The sequence below is a fragment of the Maniola hyperantus genome, chromosome 4 (genome assembly GCF_902806685.2).
Source record: "Maniola hyperantus chromosome 4, iAphHyp1.2, whole genome shotgun sequence".
Classification (NCBI taxonomy): domain Eukaryota; kingdom Metazoa; phylum Arthropoda; class Insecta; order Lepidoptera; family Nymphalidae; genus Maniola; species Maniola hyperantus.
The window spans coordinates 17,019,184-17,040,517 of NC_048539.1; the positions used below are offsets into that span (position 1 = coordinate 17,019,184).

Genomic DNA, 21,334 nt, shown 5'->3' on the forward strand with positions numbered 1-21,334 from the left:
ATAGTTCTTGATGTTATGTTTAAGTCCAATTTCATCCCCTTTAGTGGTAAATTATGCAGTTTTTGTGGCCTTTTTATTTTATTGTAGTTTTTTTGTCCGATTGAAGACTACCGGTAAAGCCGTGCCGCCAAGCGATTTAGCGTTCCGGTACCATGCCGTATAGAAACATAGGCTTAATAAAAAAACTGCCACACCCCTTTCAGGTTAGTCCGCTTCCATCTTAGACTGCATCATCACTTACCACCAGGCGAGATTGCAGTTAAGGGCTAACTTGTATTTGAATAAATAAATAAAAGAGTCATGAGTGAATGGTCATCTTCAAGGCAAGCGCGCTCCATCATCACTTGCTAGCAGAACTGATTGCAACAAAATGCTAGTCTATAAATTAAGAAAAATACCCATAGGCCGTGTCCGAAACAGTGACAGACTTCGATTTCCTGTTCCGGGGGGATTCAAGGTTCGATCCCCGGGCACGCATTTAACTTTTCGGTGTTATGTATATTAAGCAATTAAGTAAATATCATTACCACGGATCTCCTCTCAGAGTGAGAATGGTTTTGGTTTTTATTGAAGTTATCCAGACTCTGTGTATGCTTTTCAGGAAAGAATCTTTTCGAATCTTGATGCCTCTGAAGATATTCTTAGGGAGGTTAATGTGTAACGAGCGATAACAGCTGAGAGAAGCATATTCGCCTATATATTATTTAACAACAAAAATAACTGGATAGGAATAAAATAAAAACCAGATATAAGCAATAACATAAACAATTTATTTAAATAATTTTCCATTAGTTGAATCATTATAATACATTTCGGAATACATAGAATAGTGGATAGCGGTCAAATATACAGACACCGTCTTTATACAAATACGACAATCGAGTACTATTTAAGTTTGACGAAGGTTTTTTAACCTATTAAAATCTATACAACCTCTGAATAACGCCTCCCCTTTACATAATATAACACCGCTTTTCTGTACATACACAATCTTTACCTTATTTTTACATGGAAAATTAAAATGTGGATAAAAATGAAGGTCTAAAGAACCACTAATTTTATTGTCTATGCTTTTTCATTTGCTGAATATAGAATACCACTACTAGTAAGATTACATTCTATTGCACCAATTGAATATGTCGACTTAAAGAAATAGATTGAAAATAAAATAACACCATTTTCACTAAGAATTAAAAACTATCATTAATCATTATCAAATAAATGTATACTATTATAATCATTCTATCAACAAAATAAATATAATACCAATTTTCGGACAAATAAAAAATAGAATTCTTATAGTTTCTAAAATATTACCATAAAAGCATTACCTAGTTGGGTCAGTATTGACAATTTTACTTGCACGATTCTTTCACCCGCGTAATCGTCATACTTAGGGTGAGATCTATAGAGCGCACTCTGACTTTGCTTAGACTTAAGATATAGTTAAAACGAGACAAAGCTATATCTAAATATATAAAAGGAAAAGGTGACTGACTGACTGATCTATCAACGCACAGCTCAAACTACTGGACGGATCGGGCTGAAATTTTGCATACAGATAGCTATTATGACGAAGGCATCCGCTAACAAAGGATTTTTGAAAATTCAACCTCTAAGGGGAGGAAATAGGGGCTTGAAATTTGTGTAGTCCACGCGGACGAAGCCGCGAGCATAAGCTAGTCTCACATAAATCTGTCTCGTTTTAACTCAATCTTAAGTCTGAGCAAAGTCAAAGTGCACTCTATAGATTTCAGCATAGTTACCTAAGTCTCGGCTTTTAAGGGATCAAGTAAAATTAAATACAAAAGAATAGAATAATAGCAACTTCAATTGCCAAGTACGTTTATTACACGAGTGTATGTACTTGAAGCAAATACCTACATATCGAAATCCTACTTCGACTAACAAATTACTCGGAAGTCGAAGTGGAATAGCGAATAAGTAGGTATTTGCGTCAAGTACTCATAGATATTAGGAGTGCTCTATCGATAGATATTATATGTATAGATCTATAGTTTAATACAATAAGTCACAAGTAACAACTTTTTCAAATAATTATTGTAATATGTCAATCAACTTTATTTTAGCATGGTAACACTGTATATGAAACTTACAACAATAATAATTAAGAAAAAAACAAAAAATACTAAATAAATAATAAAATATGAGCAAAATTCGCTACGGTGAATAATATTAATAGTTAAAATAAAATAGTCGAGCTAGTTGAAGTCTTATACTGATCTCTGTACATTACAGCACATGTGGACTGAGCCGAAATATTGTATAATAAAATGGCGTCTTATGCATTTCTTAGTCGCATCTAATGTCTTATTATAACTATTCGCGTTTGCAGTTATTGCATTTAGCGCGTGCTATACCTACAGTATGATCAGTTTTCGGTTTCTATGATTATGGATAGAACAGTATTCGTTACGAAAATTGAAACTGCGCAAGTCTATTCTAAAGTTATCATCTGAGATACAGAACGCGAGCGAAGCAAGCTCGTAATCTCGTAAACTTTTTAACTTTCGTAACGCGTCCTGTAGTAAAGATTTACCTACACTGATGAAGGAGACTGAGTCAGTTCCCGGTAACAAAATCGTATGGACTGCGTATATTTGCGCCTCTTACCTACGCGTTTTATTGAGAAGCTACTTGTTTAACTTTACTTGCATGCGATTACTGTATATAAGCCCCGCGAATTGCTATTGCGCTGGAACCATGTCTCATTAACATCGAAATTACGTCATGTTGAAGTCATTTGACGTCTATTTAAGTAAAAATATACCGTCAGCTCGAAACTTCAGTCGTGCTGACGTCACTAAAATGGCCACGCACATTAGCAATTTGCGGGACTTATAATGCAAACCGACATGACGACAGCCGGTTTCCACTGTCAAAGCAAATTATAGTCCGTAAAAAATGACTCCTCACGCGCCAACGCTCTATGGGCGTTTATGCACTCATCCGTGAAATCACGATTTTATAATGCAAAAATACGAATCGAATGAGTACGTATTTGTATGACGGCTACTTCGAAGAATCACGGATACGAACCGAATACGGATAAGTGTACAAACGCCCTTCGGGTCAGCTGCCGTGTCAAAAGTAGGTTCACCTTTAAAATAAGGACTAAAATCGTACTTTTGTCATGAAATTTGGTACAAAAAATTAAAATGGCGCGTGAGGAGTTACGCGTATACTAATTGTGAGTCAAATACGCAATAACCCTGTACGAAACATTGATCGCGACTTCAAAGTCAAGTAAACATGAGTAGAAAAGAGAACGAATTGTTAGAGGCACTTTACGTTTCTAGAGCAGTTTATTTCTACCTGGCACTGTACCTACTTATAAAAAAAAGGCCTAAAGGCGGAAACATACTTGCGTACTCGACGCGGTGTCATGTTTATTGTGATTCACAAAAAGAGACTACCGATTAGATAAGGCTAAATACACATAGGTACTGATTCAGAGCACAACCTAATTTTAGAGTATTCGCATCCTCTTCTTACTAATGTAATATGAAAAGGACAGACGCAGTTTGACAGTTTTAAATTTAATTTTAAGATAGTAAAACCCGTGATTTTAGCGCACAGTCGCGAGCCTACAGTTTAAATTAGTAGCGTGCACTAAAATTTAGAATCTTTAAATGTAAAGTTCATGTTCTGTCCCTTTTTAGCATTGTTAAAAAGAAAAGGATGCAGATACTCTAAATTTAGTTTAGAGAGAGACAAGAACCTCTTTAGCAATCAAAGTGTCTAAATATGACGCTCAAGCCCCTATGAAATGCTCAAACGCTTCCGTTCGGATCAAGAGGCTGAATATTCTACAGATCGCACTTTGACTTCTCTCAGATTATATTTAATCATGCTCCAATACCCATCTGTCGCTTTTTATCACAACTATGTTTCCGCTAATCCTAATACTATTTTGCAGGGTTGTTTACTTTTTAAATGGGATCGAAAAAAAATTAGGAGGAGGCGCAAAAATTAGGAAAAACTCAGGAAACATACAGTAAATAGGAATGCATTGCACAGAAGTATTGAACTACGTGTTAAATTATACATAATATTACATCTACAAGTGTCAACAACCCTGTTTAGTGTAATCGCAATGTGATCTTATAAAGGCCTGTACAGACGAGAGACAGTGGGTACTTTTCATCACTTACAGCTGCATCGAATAATGCACTCGAGGGACTAAAAGTACCCCGTAAAAAAGCCCCCTGTCCTGTGTAGGCGAGGAATCGATAGTACAGGAGCCCTGAAAAATTTTGCTAACGTTTCGAGGCGCGTCAACACACAGCGAATTTAAATCAGCGAAATCCGGCGAAAAAATTCGAGTTGATTTTTTTTAATTACTTCATTTTTATTTTTTATTGTGACTTGAAAATATACTGCTCAAGAGGGAACAAATGACCGTACACAACAAGTTCTCGGCGGAGATTTTATCCACTTTTTAAGCAGGCGGGTCAGCTGATGTTAAGTGATTACCACAGCCCATGAACATTTGCAGCACCAGAGAAACCGCCAATGCGTTGCCGGCCTTTCAGGAATTTGGAAGGGACACTTCGGGGATTTCTGTACTTCCTGGACTTCTGTCCCTCGTCCGCGCTGGCGCATAAAGTGGAGGGATCGGTCGAGCTGTGTCGTTGCGGGATCAGATCCCGCTGCGGAAATCGTCTTCGTGTGTTGCCATCTGAGTCGGGTCGTAGATTCCACTCTGCAATATATACATGTTTGGTATTAAAATAACGTCTCAGTTAAAAAAACATACTGTATATGAATATACAGTACGCGGCCGAAAGTAATGTACATCGACAGTTAGAAGGAGATAGCAGATTTGTAGAGCGTTGTCCCTATCATTGAGACCGACAAAACGTCATATAGGTATGAGTGACAGAGACAACGCTCTTCAAAGCCGAAATGTCATTCTAAAGGCCGATGTACATTACTTTCTGCCGCGTACTGTGGCTACACTTGTATAGTACGGGACAGGTCGAGATGGCAATCGGGGAGGGAACGCCCCGCATAGCCCCCGCGTTAACCCAGAGCGGACGGGCGCGGGTGTGCGGGGCGTACCACCCCGCCTCATACCCCGATTGCCATTTCGATCTGTAGCGGACTATACTATGATGTTACCTGTTAATGACCGTTGGGTACTATATCGGGTTCCTGGAGGCGTGAAATAAGATCAAATCCAACTTAGCATAGGTTTTAAGTCTAGGAATAATGCTAGAAACACATCTGCAACACCATATTTCTCGCCGCTACAAGCGTTTTATTGTTTATACGAAATGCTAAACGCTGTTTACGCCGGAGCAACAACAATCAACATGCAACAAAGCGGCATACTGCAAATGGAAACCTTAATTTTGCGGCATGCGGCAGTCTATTGTAGCATTTATGCCGAGACAACGACGCGCTGTAAAATCAGTTTTTTTTAATAGCGAGCAAACGAGAAGGCGGGTTATCTCTGGAATCACCTGATGTTAAGCGATTGCCGTCACCTTTTGAAGAATTTGGCTTTTGAAGAATTTGTTGATCCACCCCTTGAATAACCCCATATTGAAATCTAGTGGCAACACCGTCGAAGTAAGACAATATTACGATATGTCAGTGTGTCGGTGATTTTTACTACATTTGATTTCTACGCCTAGCCTAACATTTGATACATGTCGATTCAGAATCAAACCCCCGAGTTTCCTCACTCTAATTCACTCTGGCCTTGCGGCCTGCTGCATTGTCGCACTATGCTGCTCTGGCGTAGACGAAGCTTTAGGTTTAAGTTAATATGGGGTAAAGTAACCAGTCTAAGGCTGAGATCTATAGAGGACACTTTGATTTTGTTCAGACTTAAGATTGAGTTAAAACGAGACAGATTTATGTGAGAGATATAGCTCTGTCTCGTTTTAACTCTGTATTAAGTCTAAGCTAAGTCAGAGTGCGCTTTATACATCTCACCCTAAGCACCACACAGTGTTGCAAGTGTGTTTCAATTTTAATCTTGTTTCTGATAGCTACAAAGTACCTGGGTGGATGTTTGGGTGGGAGTGGGAGGAGGAGAATGTTCAGACGAGGAAGGTATGGGCACTTCTACTGGATTCTCGGTTTTCTATAGTTACAACAATATAATAAAATTAGTATATAGCAGTGAGAAGTGATCATGTTTACAAAATTGAGCTTATCATTTCGTATTTGCCTTCATCGTGTACAGTATGCGGCAGAAAAAAATGTACATCGGCCTTATAGAATAACATTTCGGCTTTGTAGAGCATTGTTTTTTTTCACTCATACCTATGTGACGTTTTGTCGGTCTCAAAGACAGAGACAATGCTCTACGAAACCGCTACCTCTTTCTAAAGGTCGTACATAGTTTTCAAACAAGAGATGCTCTTTTTGTGCATTTTTGGAGCTTTTGTCGACTCTCCAATGCGCGGATTAGAACCTCAATACTCAGTTAAGGAGCGGACTGAAATCTGAAAGGTTACCCGTTCAAACCCCACTCACTATTGTCGGACTACTCTTAGAACTAGCGTGAATATTACTCATGATTAACTTACCTAGCTAACATTAAAAAAAAGGAGTTAAGTTTATATTTTGACAATGGGCAAATTTGCAACTTGTATGGTTCTGAATTATTGTAAGGTACGGAAAAATCACGAAAAAGATAAGGCATGCTATGTAAGCTTCTTCGTCCGCCTTCTAATCGGAGGTCGGGAGTTCAATCCCGAGTAACGCACCTATAACTTTTCAGAGTTAGGTGCGTTTTTAAGTAATTAAAATATCACTTGCTTTAACGGTGAAAGAAAACCTGCATGCCAGAGAGTTCTCTATAATGGTCTCAAAGGTGTGTGAAGTCTGCCAATCCGCACATGGTCAGGACCAACTCCTTCCATTTGATCGGATCCAAAGGCGGGCTGTTCGACTTGTGGACGATCCCAAACTAACCGCCTCGTTGGAAAGCCTGGAGCACCGCAGAGACGTTAGCTCTCTATGCGTGTTCTATCGCCTGTATAATGGGGAGTGCTCTGAAGAGCTTTTTGACCTCATTCCACCCTCTTTTTTCTACAACCGCACCGCGCGCCACCGTAAGGAATTTCACCCTCACCATCTGGGTGTCTGGTGCACTTCGACCGTCCGCTGCGCCAGATCCTTCTTTCCACGCACGTGCAAACTGTGGAACTAACTCCCATCGGCGGTGTTCCCACTAGATTACAACATGGGGTTATTCAAGGGGCGGACCAACAAATTCCTAAAAGGCCGGCAACGCATCGGCGGCTCCTCTGGTGCTGCAAATGTTCATGGGCGGCGGTAATCACTTAACATCAGGTGACCCGCCTGCTCGCTTGCTCGCTATATCTATTAAAAAAAAAAAAAAAGGAGATCCGTGCTCTGTAGTGAGCCGGCGATGGGTTGATCACGACGATGTAAGATGTGGGATGAGCAGTAGATGGGGTGTTACCTGGTCGACGGGCGGCAGCGGCGCGGGGATGAAGTAGTTGTGGGGCGCGGGGGGCGCGGGGGGCACGGGCGCGGGCGCGGCGCGCGGCGCGGTGCCCGGGTTCAGCACGTCCACGTACGACTTCTTTATGTCTGCACACAAACATACCGTTCAAACATAAAATACGTATAAAATATAGTTTTAGTAATGTATGAATATATATATAGTATAGTATATAATATAATATAATATAGTATGAATGAGGTCGATGAACTTTGTCAGCCCTAGCACAGACTACGGTCTATTTGGGCTGCAAACTGCCAACACCAGTCGCGGCTTTTTGTCTAGTGCTTTGGTCTGGAAGTGTGGTGTGAATTATTCGCTTTTTTTTGTCTAAATAAAAAAAAAAAAAAAAAAAAACACTCATCTATCTGACATCTATGACTAATTCGGAACTGGATCGGATGAGTGCGTAATTGTTCTAATCCTAAACAAAAAAACCCATTTCAACGGTAAAAAATGTATACTAACGTCTTCCTTTCTGCATTTTGAAAATGTTGGAGGTGGGCGGCGCGCCCACCATGCCCGGCGACTGCAGCGGCGTCGACGTGCTCCTGAGGAAACCAGACACACTGTTACAGTTCTCGAAGTGAAGTATTGCACTCAAAGGTACACGTTGGTGAAGTAACGTCTTACATGATGGGTATAGTGGGCGGCGGGGCGGGCGGCGCGGGGGCTTCGCTCTCGCCCGCGTCCGTGTCGCGCCAGCGCTTGTGCTCCTCGTCCCATACGATCTGCGATACGGAGACATGTTACCATACACTCTGTTATGAATATGCATAGTCTGTGTCAATCTCGATGCAAGAGGTCCGTGTCATTAGTCTTAGTTAGAAAAAGTCATCTTGTGATTTGTGATTATTATAAATTATATATTTTCTATACACTTGATTCAGGCTATTTTATTGTTACATTATTTATACTAAAGTATTATAAATTATACACACTCTATTGCGACAGAATTACCCTCCTACAATATAGGTGCTGAATTGAGGCCAGAATTAACGCAATGCATTATCTTTTTACTTTTTTATAACCTAAGAATTGAAATAAATTTTTGTTGGAGCTATCGCCGTAATCGTCAGCGATAACTCAAACACAAATTTGTAAGCAATAATTCTGTGGTTTTTTTAAAATTAATAAACATTAATTTTCTAGCTAACTTTTGCACTTTTTTTGGAGAAGGCATTCAAGCATAAAGCTTATTTCACACTGCAGGATATAAATTATATTATACCTCGTAGTGTGAAATAAGCTTAATATTTAATCCAAATATACTTACGGAGTATATATGCAGAACAGCTTGTAATTAAGTTTAGATTTATACTTATTCATATTAGGTACAAAACTTCATGCTTTTTATATTTCTAAATATCATTATTATTAAGAAAGGAATCAGTAAATAAAACGCATAAATAAACATAAGTTTTATTAAACATGTTTCATGATATGTATTTATAATATTAAAATAAAATTTTAAAATATATATAAATTCATAAATAAATAGTACCAGATTTTAAAACCAATAACATAATAATGTCGAAATAAATATTATTATAAACAGAAATAACAGATAATAATAATTGATAAGAACTAATAAGTAGGAGATGCTGAAGATTTTACATATAATATAATATAATAGAAGAAATAGAAGGAAATATTTAATATTCTTGAAAAGTTGATTCTTCAAAACGCTTTACCAGTACCTATATAACAACGATCACGCTATACAAGTTTATGATATAAGTACAGAAATATACCTCTCCTCCTTACTAGTGGGACATCTCCTTTGGCATAAAGGAATTATTACAATGATGCTATTTCTATTTTGGTTCCAAACAATCTAAAAACTAAATTGAAAGGTCGAAAATCCTTTTCACTATGTTTCCTGCGAAAATGGATAGGCATTGATATTCATTAGCATGGAAGCATATTATTTATTAAGCATCATTGACTACCCTAAAACCCTACAACTTTCAAAATACATAAGATTTAGTCCGTACAAAATGAGTTCTCAGACGCCATTTTAACTTGTGTCAACTGTCATGTTAAAAGTACAGTAGGTCGATTTCGTAAAACCTGCATCAATCATTATTACAATATTATTTATTAAGCATTAAGCAACATTGACTACCCTAAAACTTTCAAAATACCTAAGATTTAGTCCGTACAAAATGAGTTCTCAAGCGCCATTTTAACTTGTGTCAACTGTCATGTTAAAAGTACAGTTGGTCGATTTCGTAAAACCTGCATCAATCATTATTACAATCTCAATCGTTGTGATTGGCTGAATTTGTGCTATTCTTGTTGCAACAATGTATTGAAGCGAGCAACAACCAATCAGAGGTGATTGCGACCGTAACATTGTAAGTTTGTAACAGTCATTCTACCGCAAAATAAAGAGTAAAATCGTACTTTTGACATGCCAGTTGACACATAAAGTTAAATGGCACGTGAGAGCTAATTTTGTACGCATTATATTACTAACTACATGAGGGTAGGCAAGTGTAGTGTGGATATGTGTGTGGGGTGGTCGGACGGCTGTGGGGTGTGTGTGGCACTCACGCTGGGGTTGGTGTCGTCGGGCAGGATCATCTGGTTGGGCGCGCGCAGCGACAGCTTGGTGAACAGGCCACCGAGCCAGCCGCCGCCGCCGCCCGCCTTGCCGCGCTTGTCGCCGCTCTTGGTGTCGAGGCTTTTGCCGTCCGCCTTCTTGCTGTTCGGCTTTGGCGTGTCCGTCTCGCGATCTGTGTGCTGTACATTCACGGCACAAATTAACAAGCGCTGTGAGCTTATGACTGCTAGGTCCCGAGTTCGATTCCTGGTAGAGTGGCGTGCATAGAGTTTCTATGCAGGGTAAGCAGTTGTTAAATAGGAACCTGTTTACTAGCAGGGCCTAAAGCGCGCGTTACACGTGTTCAAACGAGCGAGCATCGCTGAGTGAGTTTATTTTTGAAAGCTCGTCGCAGCGACAAAACTAGTAAAGCGAGTCGTCGCCGGCAGTGTGAAGAGTCAGAGAGCAACTTTTGATATATGCATCTCTTTCGTTTACACGGAATGTACATTTATTGTGCGTTTCTTGAGAGATAAAATCGCCGATAATTAGTCGTTTTCGGACCACTGCCTAAGTTTAACAACAATTGGGTTAAAACAGAGATGTTTGAAGGGTTAATTTTAGTATAGTTATTGTTTTAGGGCATAGATAATGGGGAGACAAATCGATATCTGGCTTAGTTATAGATCTAAATTCTAGAATAACAAATTGACTTAACTCAGACTTAATTCGGAGTTAAAACGAGACAGATATATGCAGAGATATAATTCTGTCTCGTATTAACTCTGAGCAAAGGCAAAGTGCGCTCTATATTAGTTAGGACTTACATCAGCGGAGGGCGGTCGCTCGTCGTCGCCGAACATGGGCGGCTGGGCGGGCGCGGCGCCCGGCATCGTGATGGTGGGCCGCGGGGCTTCGCTGCCGGCCGCGGCGCTCTGTCACACCAGGCAAACCGTAACACCTATTGCTTATACTCAACACCAAAACTACAACTATTCTCCGTATAGTGGCGTGCCCGAGATTTACGAATAGAAATATATTTTTTCCTAGGATTTAAAAAATTAAACTAAGAAGTCTTTACAATTTAATTTTTAGCCATAACATTATGTTTCTATTATTGTTGGAAATCCATGATAATTGATAGGTATATATATATTCATTTAGGTATGGATTTATGGATCTACATACATTTCAAAATACCTTTTAGTTTGTATAACTGCATCCATATCATATCAAAATCAAGAGCTTAATGCTAATAATTATATTTTCTGAGGTCAGTGATAGACCGCTTTGAAACAACCAAGCAAAATACGCTGCTTTTAAGAACTGATGCTAATTGGGTATTTGACTCCAATTTTTTTATTATTTTATTATAAACTAGAATAAAAATAATGACGTAAACTGAAAATACTAATTAAATCGATCAAATAACAAAAAAGTTATAAGCATTTAAATATTTCTGATTAGAGAGAGATAGCGATACAGCAGTTTGACGTCACACCTACTAATGCCATAGTAGCTTCGTGCGGTTTCATACAAATTTTCGTTTTCAAGAAAGGGATAGAAGACCCTCCCACTCCAAAATTAAAATGCCTGTAACTTTGTAAATCTTTGTTGGATTTTAATATTTTTCTTCAGTGTACGTCATTATTTTTATCTTAGTTTTTAATAAAGTAATAATATTTATCAAATTCAAACGTATAATACAAATACCCAATTTAATATTATTATTAGTTGTCACACTAAAGCAGTGTATTGGGGCTTTGCAGTTCACGATGGTATAAGTAGATATAAATAACAACACAAATCTGTTAATAATTAATTTATTGCCAACACTACGCGATACAATACAAAATTAGTATGTGCCATCAATAATATTAAACATTTTTGTACTACATACAACAACTAAGTATAAATTGATAAATTAATAAATTGTGTAAAATAATTTAGAATATAAAATTTCAGATCATAAAACATATCACAGGCTTTATAAATACATGAAATTCAATAAAATATAAATTCCAATTGTCATCTAAGTTATAAAATAAAAAAAATTGTATAAACAATAATATGTGAAAAGCTTCTAGTAAATGCAAAAATACAGAAATTTTTCAAGAGACAAGTCTCTTTGCAATTTAAATGCTACTACAGAATATAACAATTAGTGCAAAAGAATAGCAAGTTACTAAACATTTAAAAACCGATGCAAAATATGTAACACAATAATATAAATGTCATGAATCAATTATTATAAAACGAATTAAACTTCGATAGCAAGTCGAACATGAAAAGTCGAAATAAATGAAAAACTTTACGGGTTATACAGAGGCGCTTCTAGTTCTTAATAAACCTAGTACACATTAACCTAACGTGCTCGGCCAATGAACTCGGCGTACGTGTACACTGTACAGAGGCTACTTGGTGTAACATTTATCCTGGCCAACTTTAAAGATTTTAAGATTTTCATACAAACAACAAAGGAACTCGAGGCAACTTACCAAGACTGTTTTCGCATTCGCCGGCACTTACTGTATGCATTTGGTCAATGTGTGCTGAAGCTATTAATGGCAGATCATCGACACTGGTGCTACCAACAGATGAACGAAATATTATAGATACAGCACAGCCTAGCTGTAATCTGGGAACCTTCGAATCGAGAGGCATTTTATAGTCATGTACGTTTCGTCTAAGATTTCGAAAAGTCTTAAAAAAATTACATAATATTGAAATTGAACTTCAGTCCAAGTTGCCCTAATTGACTTGTAGCAAGCGCCTCGGGTGAACGGATGGGATACTGTGAAGATAGTCTGCATAGAACTTCATACATTGTGTCTTCACAATCACATCCGTGCGCCCAGGATGCTTGCCTTGCCTAAAGCTTTCGGCGAATGTGGATCAACACGTAAATTCTGTTGACGAATTGTGCCAAGACCTATTCTATGAAAATGCACACCATGCAGCAAACCGACCAGTAGAGGCACGCGGCTATTGCCGGCTAATTCGCCGAGTCCGTTGGGCTAACATGAACAAGAGGCATAACCACTCTACAGCTACACTGGGTGGGACTGTTAAATAAATGAGAATTTATATGCGAGTATTAAATATAGGAGACAGGTTCGTCAATGTCAAAGGTTTTAGGTGCGGATACATAATATCTGGAATCCTCGTCTTTAGGAAGCATATCATCCTCTTTCCAAGGGTCCAAGGGCTCATCAATAGCAAACGTGCGAACACTCCTCTCCCCCTTCAACCCTAAATCCCCCCCTTTTATAGCCAACATAGCCTCAAACTTCTCAACACTCCGTTCAATCGTTTTACGTAATTTACGTCTATGGGTTTCTGGATCTATTAGGAACTCTTTGGATGAAGTAACTAGACTGCGCTCTGCATTATTGGATATAGATTTGGGAGTATGTATTGACTCTTTAGACGAAGCTAGACTGCATTCAGCACTTTCGAATCTAGGTTTTTGGGTATAAGTAGATTCCACGCTTGGTAAATTTGTTTTAGGGTTGGGGGAACGGGTGGAGGTGGGTGGAGGTAAATAAGTGGGTTCATCAATAGGGTAAGTACCTCCGAATACTAAGGGTTTGTTGGATCGCTGTTGCGCGGCAGCCCTGGCCCACGATTCCACGGTATCTCCTATCATGGTACCATAGCGGGATGAACGGTATCTACGAGGTACGAGAGGGTTATATGGGACCGTGTCTCGGAAATTTGGACTAAATCGGTCGAGTTCACAGCTCCGGCGGCTTTGAAAGTTAGTTGGGACGTCTGAACGTTTGAGGTCACGATAAGCCAGGCTTGGATCGTCCACGTATTCAGATTGCTGCGTTGCATTACGATCATAATTAATTTGAGAGCCCGTTCCGTGTATACGTTTTGTCGGCAAAGGGGGGATATTCACAGGGTAATCTTCTAGGAAGGGATTAGTTCCTTGGTTAGGTCGAATTTCAGAAGATGCAGTGTTTTGTACCTCGCAATCTGTCTTCAGCAATCGCACCGAAGATATAGCAGCTCTGGAGTTGTTCCGGCGAGGTTCGGGGTGGGGATGGTCTCCAAAACGTTCCGGAAGGGGTAGAGCAGGTGGAGTGAATTTTCGTTGGCGCGACTCCTGTGTGGCTGGAAGGGATGTTGGGTTTTGTACCTCCATATTGCTTTTCTGGCGCGTCGTTGCTTGGATGGTAGGTTCGGGGCTGTCCCAAGTTTCGGTCTTCGGCAGGGCGGGTGGAGTAGGTTTTCTGACACGACGCTGTCCTTCGGATGAGGTGGGCTGTTCTCGGGCTTTGTGGACGGCAGCGGAGGCCGGCGAGCGGCGGCGCCGGCGCAGGCCGGGCGCGGGGGGCGGCGCGGGCTGCCCCCACAACACCGCGTTAGCACTCTTCATACACACACACACATAATAACGCTACGTATTTCAATTCGGGAAAGGTTCAATTTAGATGTTTTTTGTCAAAAATATGTTTTTTGTCAAAAATTGATTTAACTTGATGTTTAAATTTTTTAATGGTCTCTTCGTGTTAAAATTGCGAATAAAATGTATATTCAAAAATTATTTTACTAATAGTTATTTATTATCAGTAGATAACTATTTAGTTTACTAGTCACACAGCCACAAATATTGATTTCCGCTATCATCACCCCCTCCCTTCACAATGAGTGATATCCTCCCCCTTTCTCGAAAGTAGAACTCAAGTTTCATACTCTTTTTATCAGGAATAACTTTCTGTTTTAATGGTACGCCTCCACTATCGGGATTCGGCCAATGATTCCAGTTCGTACTTTTACGATAGTTCGGTATTCGGCAAATCAATTATTCGAGTTACGGCGAATGTTTTGTGTTTGGCAAATCCATACTAAATGCGAAAGTGTGTCTATCTGTATTTAGCATTCAACCGATTCTAATGAAATTTGGTACTGAGTTAGCTTACATTCCAGGGAAAGCCATACACTTTTTATCCCGGAAAATTAAAGAGTTCCCACGGGATCTTATAAAAATCTAAATCAACGCGGACGAAGTCGCGGGCATCACCTAGTTTTTAAATAAAGGCAAATCAGCCGGCCGGCAGTGTATTCTGTAACACCGAATAGTTCTCCCAGTGGTATATTAGATACATCCCGTAAAAACAAAGAATTCCGGGGATTTGAAAAAACAAACTATTCGCGCCAACCCGAATGTAGCACGAATGTGTAGAACGATACGAATTGCCGCCGATTCGCGATATCACAAATCATTCGCCGAATCCCGATAGTGGAGTCGAGCAATAAAGGGGCAAGAAATTTATTCATTTATTTTACCAGCTGATGCCCGCGACTTTATCAGCGTGGAATTAGTTTTTTTTTAAACCCGTGGGAACTCTTTAATTTTCCGGGATAAAAAGTAGCCTACGTCACTCGCCAGGTCTTTATCAATACCCATGCAAAAAAATCACGTCTCTTCGGTGCACCGTTGCGACGTAATTGAAGGACAAACAAACAAACTTTCGCATTTATAATAAGGGCAGAAAAAAATAATTAAAATCGCTTGGTGTTCACATACCTGGTCCTGATACCCGTAGTGGTTGTCGTGCTGCCAGTAGGGCTCCGCCGCGTACTGCTGCGCGGCGTCGTCGTAGCCGGAGTACTGCTGGTCGGGGTACAGCTGCTCCGGCGGCTCCTGCGCCGGGGGCTGGTAGTGCTGCTGGTAGTGCGAGTAGTCCGTCGTGTCCTGCACGGGGTCGGCGTACTGCTGGGATATCTGCTGCTGCTGCTGCAACGTCTGGAATGACACGATACCGTCAGCAATTCACCGAACACAGAGAAGAAGCTGTATAATGTTGCTTGTGTCAAAAAAGTTGTAGTGTTGTGTTACGAATACCATTTCTGGCGAAAATTCAATGATTTTTATTCACTAACTGAATTCTGTTTAATTATGTTTTATAGACTAAATCCAAAAAATCTTAGCATCCTCCTGAGTCCTGATGATATCACTACCCATATTATAAATGCGAAGTGTTTTGTTGTTTGTTTGTCCTTCAATCATGCTTCCCCAGCTCGAGTGGAATTTTTGAAAATCAGCAAGGGGGTGGATTTTCAAAAATCTTGAAACACGTACTTCTTTATTTTTGCCCGAAAGCCTAAATACCAAATTTCATAGATATAACTTGAAAATGACGGACTTTCATTCCTTGTTTAATCTTCTTGAGGATGGAATTTTCAAAATTCCTATCTTAATGAGTCATAAAAGGAATTTACTACCAAAATATCAAGTTTCTAACCCCAACGGTTTTGTACGTTGGTAGATCAGTCAGTCATTCCATATGTATGGATTAAAAACTTGAAGCTAGATGAAAAGTGATAGCACCGACCTGGTCCGCCCAGCCGTACTGCTCGTTGGTCGCCGCCACGGGCTCCGCCACGGGCTCCGCCACGTGCTGCGGCGTGTTCTGCTGCGACGCCTCCGTCTGGGGACCGTCACAACCACACTTTATATTGTGTACTTCCTTCACCGTTCAGCAATTTGCAATGTTATTTTATTCTTGAGTGGATTCGGGGAATGAAACCAAGACTTAATTGCGTTTCTATACAATTACAGAAACAACATTTAAAGCCTTTATTTACGGTTTTAACAAATCTTTTCTAATTATCAACACAAAATATCCGTTTACTTCAAAACACCGACAAAACTTCAGATTCAATTGACATAACTGTCAGTAGTGACATTTGACAAGCTAAGTCCACAGACTTCAGGATATGTCTTTTATGCACCAAAGACAAAGTAATAAATTAAAGAAAAGCACTGAATAGGTGTCCATGGGTAAAGTAGTTTTCTTTACATGCACATAACACCGAAAAGTGGTGTAGGTTGCAGTGCGGCAGGAATCTTAACGGCTAGGCTACAACCGCTGAATCCCGTTTATACACACCGACAGTCGCTGCGCGAGCGCGTGCACGTCGCGCAGCCACTGCTGATGTCGGGGCGACGCCTCCTCGCTGCCCTCCCCGCCCTCGCCCTCCTGCGCCGCGCCGCCCTCCTCCCCCGCGTCGTCCTGCAACGCCGGGTCGTAGTACTTCAACCTGCAAGCAACACCACACGTGTGTTTAAATTGTTTCAGAGAGAATCATCATAATCATAATCATTTATTAATTACTAGCTTATGCTCGCGGCTTCGTCCGCGTGGACTACACAAATTTCAAACACCTATTTCACCCCCTTAGGGGTTGAATTTTCAAAAATCCTTTCTTAGCGGATGCCTATGTCATAATAGCTACCTGCATGCCAAATTTCAGCCCGATCCGTCCAGTAGTTTGAGCTGTGCGTTGATAGATCAGTCAGTCAGTCACCTTTTCATTTTATATATTTAGATTTATTTTACTCAGATATGGTAGGTACATGTATATTATATACATGGGGTCTTAAAAATTAGGTAATCAGTCGCATATCCTGCCAATAATGGCGTGCAAAATTTCTGTGTGGTATTGATATGTAGTCATGGTGATCTGTTGAGATCACTGTACCTCCATCTATGAAGATTTGTTGCGGGTACGTTATAATACGGCTCCATTACTGGGGTTCGGCAAATGGTTCGAATTTGGGCAAATTTTACGGCATTCGGCAAATCAACTGGCGACACTGTTCGGAATACGGAAAACGTCTTTGTTTGGTAAATTTTAAAAATAAGTTTGGTTTTGCCGGCGGTGTATTCGATAGTATTATATCTCAAAAAAAAAGTAACCTTGCACTTAGATTTAAATTATAAATACTATCTGTCCCGGCTTACTCACGTGTGTAGTCGAAATCCAGGCACGCGGAGCTAATGGTGTCCCGTGCCCGCTAAGACAAGGGCATCAGTCGTGGGACGGGACACCATTAGCTCCGCGTGCCTGGATTTCGGTGACGGTTCCAGTGATGAAGAACAGCAGGAACTGTCGGGAGACGATCGGCAGCTGTCTCCCCCCCCACCCCAGCCACCCTCACAACGGGCTCTACGGGCAGCGGCACGTGCGTCCCGCAGTCAAAACCGCGGCACGTGCGCGGACGGACTCCCTTGAAAAAGGACCCCGGATGGGTTCGAAACTAGTCGGGCTAACGTCGACTACACACGTGAGTAAGCCGGGACAGATAGTATTTATAATGGAAATCACTCACGGTAGTTTAAACGCTAAAATAGATTTAAATTATTTGCAATTCTCGTGAGAACTCTGTTTTTCTAGCCTATGTCCTTCCCCGAGATGCAAGCTACTCACTTGCCCATTCACAAAATGAGTATGGATGGCTTTTTGTCTAGTGCTTTGGTCTGGAAGTGTGGTGTGAATTATTCGCTTTTTTTTTTGTCTAAATAAAAATAAATAAATAAAATATGGATGTGGCTACCTGTCAGCGAGGCTGGCGATGCTGCCGACCAGCGCCGCCGAGTAGTAGTCGGGGTTCCTGGTGATGGCGCGCGCCGCCAGCTCCGCGTAGCCGAGCGCGCGCTCGCACTGCCCCACGTCCGCGTACCGCGTCGCCAGGATCAACTTGTACACCTGACAACAACTCCTACATTACACTACTACCGTCTACCACTTTTATAAGTCACGTTGAATGGCGCGAAAATATCTCAGCCAATCATAACGCGCGTCCGTCCGCTATTGGTCGTTGCCCACGCGCCATGTTTTATACGCGCGAATTATGAGCGAGATAGCACGAGTCTCTGTTGTTTTTGTGTTTAAGATCTTCAAGCCAAGCCACAACCAGTACAATGTGGAGTAAAACAGTCCTTCGAACTGGATCATAGCGAGATTATAGAAGAATTGCTTAGATAACCGGTAAACGTATTGCGGGGTGTAAACGGTCATTCGGACCGGATAACAGAGTTTAGCAGACTATTGATTGATTGATGCTGGTGACATGAAAGTCACGTCAAGATCGTCCAGCACGTAGGCTCAGCGAGAGCGCAAACTCGTAGATCTTGCGTTGGAGATAGAACACAGGAGGTATACAGCTGCTTTATTGTGGAGTAATATGTGGTACAATACGGTCCTTCGAACCGGAACATAGCGAGATATGGGAGTTTGTTGAGGCAGTGATATAGATTCACCAAATGGTCCTTAGAACCGGATCACAGTTAAGTAGTCTATTGATGCTGATTGCTGATGATAAACTCACAGTGAGTTCGTCCAGCACGTAGTCCTGACTCAGGGAGAGCGCGTACTCGTAGATCTCGGTGGCAAATATGGCGTGGTTGGAGGCGAAGCGCGGCAGCGTGGCGGCGCGCGAGTCGGCCAGCAGCAGTGCGAGGCGCGGCGGCGCGACGCGCGCGGGCGGCGTGCGCTGCAGCGGCGCGAGCGGGTGCGGCGCGAACGGCACGCCGGCCGACAGGTAGCAGAACTGCGCCGACCACACCAGCCCGCGCGCGCACAGCGAGTCGCCTGCGAAGCGCACACAGAGTTATAGCCGAGTGGAGTGGTTGCGAGACGCCGCGTCTTCTTTATTTTTTAACAGAAGATGCCCGCGACTTCGTCCACATGGATTTAGGTTTTTTACAAATTCCGAGCGAACTCTTTGATTTCAGAGATAAAAAATAGCCTACGTCCGTACCAAATTTCGTTAAACCGGTTGAACGGTTGGACCGGGACAGGCTAGTAGACACATCGATATACTTTCGCATTTATAAATATTAGTATGGATTAGTTTAAGGATATACGGTACAGAGATTGAATTGGTGTAGAAGGAACTCTTACACAGATATTTTGGCAATAATAAGCAAAGTGTCTGTCAGACATTTAACGAAAGAATGTTTGCCATAAAGAGTGAAGGAGACAGAGCTAGTAGTGCGTGTAGTTACCGAGCTGCGTGAGCGTGCGGCGGTCCTGCTCCGGCTTGGAGGACGTGTTGGACAGCACGATGGCGGCGTGCGGGCGCCAGTCGCCCCAGCGCTCGTCCGACACGCACTGCCCACACACAACAAACACTTTATAATATACATACTAACATAAAACATTTACATTGAAAAGCAAAAACTGGTGAAGTGTGTGTCAAAAGTGACTCAAAACACATATATAAGGTAGGGCTCCTAGGTAAGCTCCATAGCATGTTAGGTGTTTGAAATGCGGTCATATTTTCTTAAACCGTAGTTTTGTCTTTTGAAGTGACTTGTCGACGAGGTGAGGGAGGTGAGCGAGGCGAACCCTCTAGGCGGCTCTCACTTTTCATGTTTAGGAAATCTATATTTTTTTAATTTTAAGATACTTTAAAGATTCCTGACAAAGACGAGACTGGACGAAATTAGAGTTTCTTGTTTTTTACACAACCCATCTCCGGCTCACTACAGAGCACAGGTCTCCTCTCAGTGTGAGAAGGGTTTTGGCCATAGTCTATCACGCTGGCCATGTGCGGATTGGTAGACTTCACACACCTTTGAGAGCATTATGGAGACCTCTCGGGCATGCAGGTTTCCTCACGATGTTTTCCTTCACCGTCAAAGCAAGTGATATTTAATTAATTAAAACGCACATAACTCCGAAAAGTTAGAGGTGCGTGCCCGGGATCGAACCCCCGACCTCCGTTTTTGACTACAGACTCCTACAAAGTGAATTGTAAGACCTTAATCTGCCTGTTATCAGAAGCAGCGAAGGTAACTCACGGTGGCGGCGGGCGGCGCGCGGTGCGCGAGCGCGGCGTACAGCGAGTGCAGCGGGTCGGCCGCGCGCAGCGACGCCACGAAGCGCGCGCAGACTGCGGCGCGCGCGCGTCGCTCGCCGTGCGCCGCCAGCTGCAGCGCGTGGCCCCACAGCCCGCAGCGCATCGCCCACTCTGCACGACAGATCACACGTCGCTAACTCAGAAACATTGCTTATTTAGCTTATTATAGCTATTATTGCTATGGCTTGCTAGAAAGCACATTGGCAGAGAGATTGCTTGTAAACATTAACACGAAATACCTTGAATCAGAGTGGGCGGGGTCCGATCTTCTCTTCCTTCAGAAGAATTAAACCCGTTTTAGCATAATGCCGTCAGACGCTAAATTTATAAGATTTTCTCTACGGGTTTAATTTTCTTGACTTTCGATGAATATAATAAGGATCAGAAAATTAAATACAAAGTCTTTGAATGAATGACATAGTTTTATCAAGACCCTGGGGGTCGCCAGAATTTTTTAACTTGTGAAGGAGTTGTGTAAACATATATATCACACCCGGCTATACGTGTTAAGTCGACGTTAGCCCGACTAGTTTCGAACCCATCCGGGGTCTGTTTTCCCTGCTAAAAAGGGGGAGGATATTTCCTAGAATCTAGGGATAGACAAAACAACTAA

General features: G+C 41.5%; 1 protein-coding gene and 1 long non-coding RNA gene across 9 annotated transcripts in view; both read right to left on the reverse strand.

Moving 5' to 3' along the window:
* Nucleotides 1–749: 749 nt before the first annotated feature.
* On the reverse strand, nt 750–4,498 carry LOC138402225 (uncharacterized). Its single transcript, XR_011236635.1, has 2 exons — nt 1,966–4,498; nt 750–1,880 (listed from the first exon to the last, which is right to left on the reverse strand). It is a non-coding gene; the product is annotated as an uncharacterized lncRNA (long non-coding RNA).
* Nucleotides 4,499–4,524: 26 nt separating this feature from the next.
* Sec16 (Secretory 16) overlaps nt 4,525–21,334 on the reverse strand; it is a 35,280-nt gene continuing 18,470 nt past the window's right edge. For 3 of the 8 annotated variants that reach the window (XM_069509892.1, XM_069509889.1, XM_069509888.1), the window contains exons 14-21: nt 20,663–20,832; nt 19,865–19,970; nt 19,186–19,448; nt 18,412–18,563; nt 16,964–17,114; nt 16,406–16,501; nt 15,598–15,816; nt 11,850–14,412 (exon numbers count right to left, since the gene is read on the reverse strand). In XM_069509892.1, the coding sequence (XP_069365993.1) occupies nt 13,156–14,412; nt 15,598–15,816; nt 16,406–16,501; nt 16,964–17,114; nt 18,412–18,563; nt 19,186–19,448; nt 19,865–19,970; nt 20,663–20,832 (2,414 nt within the window). In that variant the 3' untranslated portion in view covers nt 11,850–13,155. Of the gene's footprint in view, nt 4,727–5,145; nt 5,179–7,468; nt 7,600–7,978; nt 8,062–8,143; nt 8,242–10,069; nt 10,259–10,885; nt 10,994–11,846; nt 14,413–15,597; nt 15,817–16,405; nt 16,502–16,963; nt 17,115–18,411; nt 18,564–19,185; nt 19,449–19,864; nt 19,971–20,662; nt 20,833–21,334 lie in introns of those variants that run through there. The other 5 variants (XM_069509890.1, XM_069509886.1, XM_069509891.1 and 2 more) reach the window with 4 other exon arrangements.